Below are 9,739 nucleotides of genomic sequence, written 5' to 3' on the forward strand. Positions count from 1 at the left end.
GTGTGTTGTTTGAATCTCATACAGTCAGGAAAACGCAGCGCCAGACTGCAAAACAAAGGAGTACAACTACGTAACACAACCTTAACACCAAAACCTTTTCCTGACACTGCTCTGTTGTCGTACTCCCATAAAATGGCAATTTGTTGGATTTTAGCCTTTTAGGTTTGTCAAAAGAGAAAACGGATCGTTGCTCTTATTGAATCCACACGCAGATCGGCTGCGAGACAACAGTTGTTGGTATCTAAAGAGAAGTCAACTTTAATTTCATTTTAACAATAAACATGATGGTGAGGTTGACATTTGTCAATGCCGCCTGACCCCTCCCCTTTCCTCTCTCTCTCTCTCTCTCTCTCTCTCTCTATTTCTCTCCCCCTTCCTTATTCCTCCACCGCTGTGCGCCTCATTCCAGTGCACAGAGCGAGGCAGACGTTCCACAGCAGCAGCCAGCACTGATCAACCGCTCAGGGAATAAATACTGTACCATTTAAAAACCCGGTTCCTGGAGTATCGCTTGTTGTTGGACGGGGGCGGGCTCCCACACTTTTTTTGAATTATTTTGTGGACTACACGCACTATGGTAGTGTCGCAAGTGCGTCTTTCTCCTCTGTTGTGACCAAACAGAAAGAGATTTTAGGATATTCCTCGCAGAAAGTGGGCGTTGTATGTTTTTGGGGGCTTCTCAGTGACTGTTCAGAAGGGAAATCCTGATTGTGGAACTACTGCGCCAATGGTGTGGTCCCGGACTGGACTACCTGCTCGCAGCTGACCCGCTCAGTGCGCGGAAAAGGAGGACACCAGTGGAGTTCTGGTACCGGTTCCTCTGCTTCTAATTTAAAGGCGCACTGGAGATTTTTAAAATCAAGAGAGTGAGAAAGAGGACGGCTGCTGTATTTTTGACCACCCGATGGTGTAATTTCTTCCCATAAACGCGCACCTTTTGGTGTTTTGGTGAATGGTTCCGTGGGCATAACAAGGTTGGGACTGGAAGGAGCGGACTGTGCGTGGAGTGTGTACACTGTCCCTCTCGTGGGTCTGTTTACATGAGCGCGTTATGACAATGGATTACATTCTGCTCTTGTGCAGCTTCTTGCTGCCCGTAGCCACTGCAGTTGAAGGTAAGAAATTCCTCCATCCATCCATTTTCTGAACCGCATACATTCAAGTTAAATGCAGTATGCTTCAACTGGTTTTCAAATGGGTCAGAACCAATCACTTCCACTGACCCATAATAGGCATTTGTTTTACGGAGGGTGGGAGGTGCAACTTTCAGTGCGCAATTGTTCAGCACCACAATGGAAGTTGTGTATTCTCCTTTTTTCTTATTTTTGAAACATTAGCCGTCGCCTGCTGCTGCTTTCTTGCTCTTTTAGAGGGAATTTGCGCCACACTGTATCTCACCGGGGAGCCGACGTGCTGCCGGTGGTGCCCCCCCCCCCCACTTTAAGAACACTTCTTCTGAGGTTAACTGCGTGCCATTTAGGGTTGTGTGGCCTTTTCACGTGCAGACCGTAACACACGCAAAGTAGGTCGATCGGTTAATAAAATAAAAAAACATCTCAATTAAAAAAGAAACACCACCCACTTTCAGAATTATATAAACGTGTATATTTCTTTTCGTTTGAAAAAGATTTCCTTTCGCCTATTGCCATTTAGTTTTAATTAAAATACACATGAATTATAACGGAACACCACTGGATATAAAATTACTTTTATTTCAGTTTGCCAATGTTTTTTTTTTTACTTGGAAATTTATGTAAGCTATTCGTCATTTTTTTTCGTCCCTACTCCTTGGAAACGACAAAAAGTGGTTAAAAGGGCAGGGAGAGCACCAAAGCCTGCATCATGAATGGCATGAATGCTGGATTTGAGAGTGCATTGTAGTGCGGTGAAAAGTGGGACGTTGGACCACTGGCTTGAGCCCATTTGCCTGCATGACTGTGTGCCGTGCCATCTGTGTCTTTTTTTCTTTTTTTCTTTTTTTTTTTTTTTTTGCAAAAGGTTCCAAAAATCTTTCCCACTATAGTTTACCCCGTTTGTTTTACCGGAAATAAATATAAGAAATCAATTGCACAATCAATTCATTACAATGTATGTATTGGCCTATAGTTGCGAGAATAGTTAATTAACAATCCCGCCACTTATAGTACATTGCATTTTACACAAAGTAAATTACATTTTGTGCTATGGTAAAGACAAAAAAGTCTGGTTGCACTTTTTTTTGTGCGGAAGTTCTCAGAGTGAAATGTGTAACTCTTATCTGAAACGCGTCGTTGCCTTTATTGAAGTCTGCTGATAAGAACGTTGCGCTGTCGAAGTTCTTGACCCATAAATTCATCAGAACATCCCCCAAATACAAGTTGAGCTATTATTTTAAATCAGAGTATTTAAGACAATACACGAGGCATACAGAACCTTTGAAATAGTTGATAATTATTTGCAATAGACCATCGCAGGAGTGATCCATTGAAGGACAGCGGACACCAGTTGGACATCGGTGCTTTAAAACACATGGTTTGAATGGATGATTTGGGGCTTGCTGGGCTCAAGTTAGCTCCAGATGTAGTCAGGATGAGGCCGAAAAGAGCTACAATTGCACCGCGGGACTGGGTTGCGTCTCTGCTTTAAAAAAGGATGGATTTCGCTACAAAAGTGATGTCATAAATTCTGTCCCACCGACCCGGCGTTGGGTTTACCTAGAAGCGTTTAATCCAGCACATTGATTTATGGTGAAGACTGATTCTGTTTTGTTGTACTTTGAGGGGGCGTATTAAAAAGTCCACAAAATATGCATGTGCATTCAAGTCAGAAATTTTATTTACAATAATGTGTTCAATGCGTCCCCACGAGTCTCAACACGCTATTCTGATTAATATTGTGAGAAAAAAGTGTGAGAAAATGGCTACAATAAAAAGGTTTACAGTGGCGTGTGGGGGGGGGGGGGGGGGGGGTCAGCCGGCCCCACTGCGAGACTCCCCGGGTCCCGAGGTCACACAGCCCGGGGAATAATTAATGGTTTCATCTCTCCCTTCTTTCGCGCTCCCTCTCTTTCGTGCTCATTCCTCTCAGGCCGACTTCCATTTAAGGTTTTCAGTTATAAGTTGTCTTGTGGGCTTCCCCATACACAGGCAGAAAAACAATAATTTACATCGACTTACAGGTTCTGGCTCGTTCGGGGTGGCTAATTTTTAGTGACGCGTGCCCCCAAAAGAGAAGCGGGTTTGACGTTTTATGCAAATACAAAATATTTACGAATTGAGTTTAATGAGGCCCAATTTATAACAGTTATTATAAGTCGCATTCAATGAGAAAATGTTTAACATTATTCTTGTTTTTCAAGGCGATGGTTGCTATTTCTAAAATTGGGGGTCAGAATAACACGTGTTTAATGTTCAAATCAGAGGGTTTTAATGCAACTAATATAATTCAAAAATACTCTGTAAATAAGCTTATTTTATAGGCCAGTTTAAAGTGAATCCAGATGGTTTTACGTGTCTCATATGTGCGTAGACTGTAGCGTTTGTGGGCTTAAGAAGCCATTCAATGTTTCAAGTCCCTCTAATTTACAGTAACAGTTATATTCATGTTCATGTTTATTGTACGTGCATTGATTTGATCACATCGGTCCAGATGTGACATGCAGTATCTTTTCTACCGGGAAGCCTTTGACTAGATGGCGGCAATTATTATTATTACTTTATTTTTTCAACCTACATTTCCTCGATAAATGAATAAGACAAAGAAGAGTTCAGTAGTCCGTTGTAACACCGAAGCTGTATTTATGGCCCAACATGGAGTGATTGCGTACAAAAGGGGAGAGCTGATACGCACTTTTGTATAACGTGGGTGAGATCACACCTCCGCGGGAGCTTCCTGGGCCCGTTTACGCTTGGCGAATGATTTACACCGCTTGCGAGTCTGCGTATATGACAGTGGGGGTCCTTGTCAGCGTCATCATTTTTATGTTATTACAATAATCACGGCTTGTGCCAAGCGTGAGCAGTGTTTCTAAATCATATTTGCGACCAGTTGAGTTTGAACGATGCGGCGCGAGCATGAACGAAGTAAAGAAAAAAAAAACGACATATGGCAGCTGACTGGAGTGTTTGTCTTATGTTAAGAGCGATGCAAAGTTAATTTCATTGCGCTTCTCCATAACAACGGAAGGCAAATTACGAAACAAAATATGTTTTGGAGATATTTATTTAAATTTCAACATGATCTATTTAGGATTCTTTGTGAGGCGATGCAAGAACAAAAGAGCGCAAATTTGCAAAAAAAAAACAACAACAACAACAAACAAACAAAAACCCCAACATCTATCTATCTCGTGTTATGAAAGAGTATATAAGCGTTGGCACGGGTGTAATTGTCACATGGAGGCTTCTACAAAGTGTCAATTGATGTGCTCCGCATCGATTGAGTGGATCGATTCTGCTCAGCCTTTCAAAAATGCAGAATCATAATAATATTTGATTTGGGTTTTTTTTTAATAAGCTGTGGCTACATATTATGATGCTTGTTTGCCATGGAGTTTAATATTTGCATTAAAATAGCCATAATAATATTTGATTTTTTTTTAATAAGCTGTGGCTACATATGATGCTTGTTTGCCATGGAGTTTAATATTTGCATTGCAGTTGGTTTAATAGCATTGCGCAAAAAACGCCTCAACTAATTTCAACTCTAATTTCAGACTCTGTAAAATTGTGAGGCATGGGCCAAGAAAGAGCCCATCCAGATCCTAACCTAAACTTTATGATTATACTTTGCTATTGATCAGGATAAAGGTGTTCTCAACATTTTATCCCACTTTTACTCACAATTATGATCTTCTTTAATTTATAATTGGGTTAAGCACATCTTGATTTGATAAAATTCAGATATCTGTGAGGAGAACAATTTGATGATGATCTAAATTATGATTTAAATTAGGATTGTCGAGCCTCAGCGGAGGACTCAATTTTGGCCAATCGCTGTTTTTATTATTGTTTATCTGTATTTCTTTCTGTGATCCGCTTAAATACCAAGCAATGAACGTGAGCAATATCAAGCTTAACTGTGAGAGTGTGTGCCCTTAATATTCAGGTTCTGCATCCGATTTGTCGCTCATTTGTCTGACAGCAGCTCTATTGAACAGATGTATAATGATTTCGATTTAGATGGCCATAAGACATTCAGGGAGAGGGCGTGGGTCAGACAGCAAAGTGCGTGTCAGGGTGAGATGATGGTATTGAGGGTATCGTGTGGTTGTGGTATGGCGATGTTGGGCAAAATTGAACCAGAAAACAGTACAGTTGACATGCTTTATGCTATCCAGGTCTGCAGTAGTGCTCATGTGCACAGAGCTCTACTTCATGGCTCAAATGGTGGCGTGGAAAGATTTACCGAGCTGGAATTTCGCATGGAGGCGGGCAACAGCCATCTTTGGCCAGCTGGTGCCTTCACACACCATGCTGGAGGATAGATAGAGCACACTTTTATTTCTACTCGACTTATATTGTTAAAACCCTGTCTTAACTCTGACCACCTCATGTAAAGTGGTTTTGTTTTGACATGAATTTTGAAATATAAATGCTAGTGACTGCACAGAACAGCAGTAAATGTCCAAATTTAACTAAAGAATGAGTTTAAAAAAAGGTTTCAGCTTTTTGTACTTGGTTGTAAATGGACATAAAGCTCATTTCTGAGGCATGATAAGATGAACGTTATATTTGAGTCATAAAAATATCTATCAATCCATCCATTTTCAATTGTGCTTTTCGTCATTAGAGTGACAAGTAAACCAGAGCGGATCACAGCTGAATTTGAGTCAGAGGCAAGATACACCCTGGATTGATCACCAGACAATCACCGGGATCAAACAACTTTGAATAAAAAATAATTGTTAACATTCAAGAAAATAGTATTTATATAGTTGTATTTTTTAGTACAATATCAATACACTATGTAAGAATGTAAAAATGGAAAATTATATTTTTTCACTTGTAATAGAACAGAATTGTAACTTTTAAGCATTGCGCGTAATGAGAAGTACACTGTGATTTGTCCAGTCATCTATTAGAGCGGGAGCAAGAAACAAGTATAATGTATTTCTAATTCATTTTGAGTGTGGGTCTAACTCCACAGTGATGGTTGGCAGCAATTGAAATTGTGTCACGACTGCAGACAGATTTGAACCCCCCCCCCCAAAAAAAATCAAAAAGTTTGCTCAGACATTTATCTGCTACTGTCTACTGAATGCAATCCTAATCTTTGTTTAAGGTATTAAAACAAAACAAAACAAAACAAAAAAACCCACCGCCTGACTTGCTTGATTATGTGTGTTCATGTCACCAGACCGCAGTATAGTCAAAATAGAGACCAAAACGGATTCTTGAGGTTATTGACAGGAGAAGTCTTCTGTGGATGCTTTTTATCAAAACACCCTATGCTGTGTGTGTATGTTGGCTCATCTCGTGCTGGCATCGCATCGAGCCCAGGGGCCTTGCGGGATGGCACGTCTTTGACACCCACTGTGGAGTCCAAGCTAGGGAGGCCAAATGTGTCTGAGCCTGCCCACCACTGCTGCTGTCTCGAGTCAGCAGAGCAGAACGGGGCATACACGCACACACAATTCAAGCGGGTGAAAAAGAGTGTGCACGAGCAAGCTGGGTGGCACAGTGTGTGTGTGTGTGTGTGTGTGTGTGTGTGTGTGTGTGTGTGTGGGGGGGGCGATCTTGATAGTTTGGTCGTGTTAGAGAGAGCACCTTAGATAGTTACGGTGTAAAAATAAATAATAAAAAAAAAAGTTTCCCCATGAGGTCAGAAAGCAGAATATGAAAGTTCATTGGTGAGTCTGTGTTCATGATTGTTTCACTTGGCCAATATCACTGACAGAGGGGCATTCCCCTTTTTGGTTGTACAATATGAGTGACATATGCTGATGACACCTTTGACGTATTATTACGTGGATTTGATGTTTTATAAGTGACGCCGGCACCACGTGTTCATATAATGCATTCTTCATGACCATGTGTCAAAAAAAGATACAATTCAGTCAAGGGTTTTTACATGCTGTGCGTTTCACCCACTCACAACACACTCCTGTGACCCTCGACCAGAGGTCATGAGGGGGTCCCTGTTCGGACCGCTGAGAGAGGAGGGGACTAAGTCTCAGAGACCGGGATAGTTTCTTTTTTAAACATACTTGTCAAGCTCCCGGGGATATCATATTCCAGTCGTGAATAAAAATACAGTGAAAGAGGATGTGTATATTTAAATAGGCAGAGTGTGCAACTTCCTACAGCTGTAGCTGATGATGTATGTATACCATATACATACAAGGCACTCCAGCAACACAGATTGTCAGACTCGAGAGACTCTTTATCATCCCAACGCGATGTTGTCACCTACAGTTTTAGTTTTAAGGTCAATTTGTCATGGGATTGTTTGGAATGCTAAACTAATACTGATGCTAGGTTTCCACAATGAATGTGTTACCGGCAGTATGGAAACAAAGTGACATCATAGTTGCATGGCATCGTTTAACTCAGCAATAACTTCGACAAAAAAGAAGAATCTAACTCAGTGTTTGTCAGCAGGGAATACAAATCGTTTGTCACCTGTTGTTCGACAATAGAGAAAACTATCTATGTGCGTCTAGCCACCCCACCACTTCAAAAGTGTTGCTGCAAATGCTCGATCAGAAATGTACAGATGAGTTATTGCTATCCATAAAAAAAAATAAATAAAAAAATAAAAAAAAAAACGACACTGGAAGCAACAACTAAAATTATGCAAACACGATGGATGAAACGACAATGTGTCTTTGCACACAATGTAGTCTTTGTGTTCTTGCACTTACCATACTAGGAATTGGACCACGAACTTAATACACATGTGATGTCCATTATGTTTCTTCTAACTTCACGGATAGTTGAAGCAATGCAGGAGGTTGGCGGGGTAGAGTTAGACAGGAGGAAATTCAGCTCTGGGCTCATTTCCACAGTTTCATTGCCACCCTCAGACTTCTCAAACAAATTTAAACGATGATGCAGGGGAAAAAAAGGCCTTTGATTTATTGCAACTCTTTTAAACCTTGACAGTTACAACTGTCAGGAGAGTGGCCGGAGCCTTGTTACTGAGTGCCTTCAGGCGGAGAGAAAGCTACTTTAGCTGGTTTCAGTTTAGCAGGCCTTGCTCAATACACTGCTGGCGTTGGGCTGGTAGCTCACAATTTGGGTATTACAATTTTTTTTTCTGAATCCATACACTTGGTGAGACCACACGTGTGGGGGTTATTTTTACATATTACATCGATCAATACATTTTTAGAATTGTTTTTTTTTCAGCAGAAATACAAGTTAACACTTCTAGTGCATTTTTTTTGTGCGCTGATTCTGAATCTGCTCTCTTTTCTTTAGTCTAGCACATCAGCTTTTCAAAATAATAATAAAGATAATATCAATCCATCCATTTTCTAATCCGCTTATCATCTCGAGGGTCGCGGGCGTGCTTATCAGCTTTTCAAAATAATAATAAATAATATCAATCCATCCATTTTTTAATCCGCTTATCATCTCGAGGGTCGCGGGCGTGCTGGAGCCTATCCCAGCTGCAGTAGGCAGGGTAACACCCTGTACTGGTTGTCAGCCAATCGCAGGGCACACATAGACAAACAACCATTCACACTCACCCGGAGGGACAATTTAGAGTGAATTAACGTACAGTGCATGTTTTTTGGCATGTGGTAGGAAACTGGAGCACCTGGGAGAAACCCATGCAGGCATGGGGAGAACATGCAAATTCCACACAGGAAGGTCAGAGCCGGAATCAAATCCTGCACCTCTGCACTGTGAGGCGGACCCAGCCAGTCGACCACCGTGCTACCTTATTGATAACATAATGGCAAGAATAAAATTTGTAAGATAGTAATATATTTTGAAAGATTTACGAATTAAGGTTGCCTTAATGATAATATAATGGCAAGAATAAAATGTGTAGGATAGTAATATATTTTGAAAGATTTACGAATTAAGGTTTATGTTTACCAAAGGTGGAATTTTTCAAACGTCATAGCTATATATTAGAATGCATGGTAAAATCCATATGGCGTAAGGTTTTATAGGTTAAACTTTAGAACAACAACAACAACAAAGGATGAACATTTTGATTTTGGAGGTACAAGGATTGCGATGTGAAGATACAAGTCGGTGGGGTTAAGAATTTTTGAAGACGATTCAAGACATGCAAAATACATTTTGTTTGTTCTTTAAAAACAGTGTTATAAGCATAATGGTAAGAACAACTTCTTGGAAAAATGTGATGTCAGTGTTCAATTGTAAGCATTCGATATCCAATAATTAACCACAATGCAGTTAGGAAGGCACAAGTGTGCATTTTATGCTATGCTGAGGAAATCATTACTCATGTTAATCGATGCATTTACCTCACTGGTTCCCATTACATTTTTTTTCCCTTCTCGTGCCTGCTGTCAAAAAAATCCATCACCTGTACTTGAAAAAGGCTCCCAGACACAATACGATCTCACCTTCAACAACATATTTTCACTTGCACTTTGGAGGACAAAAAAAAAAAAAAAGCGGTCTCATGTTTTCAGCCGTGCAATGTGTTTACTAGCTCACTCCAGCACATTTCAGTTGAAGCCGTACCAATCACACGTGACCTTTTGTCGTGATATTTACATAATCCCCACGGTCCCACGGAGCCGCCTCCTGCAGGCACCGCCAGCTGCGGCAGC

At 40.8% G+C, this 9,739-nt stretch overlaps 1 protein-coding gene across 15 annotated transcripts in view; it reads left to right on the plus strand.

Moving 5' to 3' along the window:
* Window positions 1–392: 392 nt before the first annotated feature.
* Window positions 393–9,739, plus strand: part of ephb3b (eph receptor B3b) — a 56,454-nt gene continuing 47,107 nt past the window's right edge. For all 15 annotated transcript variants that reach the window (XM_019875355.1, XM_019875367.1, XM_019875360.1 and 12 more), the window contains exon 1: window positions 393–1,115. In XM_019875355.1, the coding sequence (XP_019730914.1) occupies window positions 1,052–1,115 (64 nt within the window). In that variant the 5' untranslated portion in view covers window positions 393–1,051. The remainder of the gene's footprint in view (window positions 1,116–9,739) is intronic.

This window comes from Hippocampus comes, unplaced genomic scaffold (genome assembly GCF_001891065.2).
Source record: "Hippocampus comes isolate QL1 unplaced genomic scaffold, H_comes_QL1_v1.1 scaffold132, whole genome shotgun sequence".
In the NCBI taxonomy this organism is placed as follows: domain Eukaryota; kingdom Metazoa; phylum Chordata; class Actinopteri; order Syngnathiformes; family Syngnathidae; genus Hippocampus; species Hippocampus comes.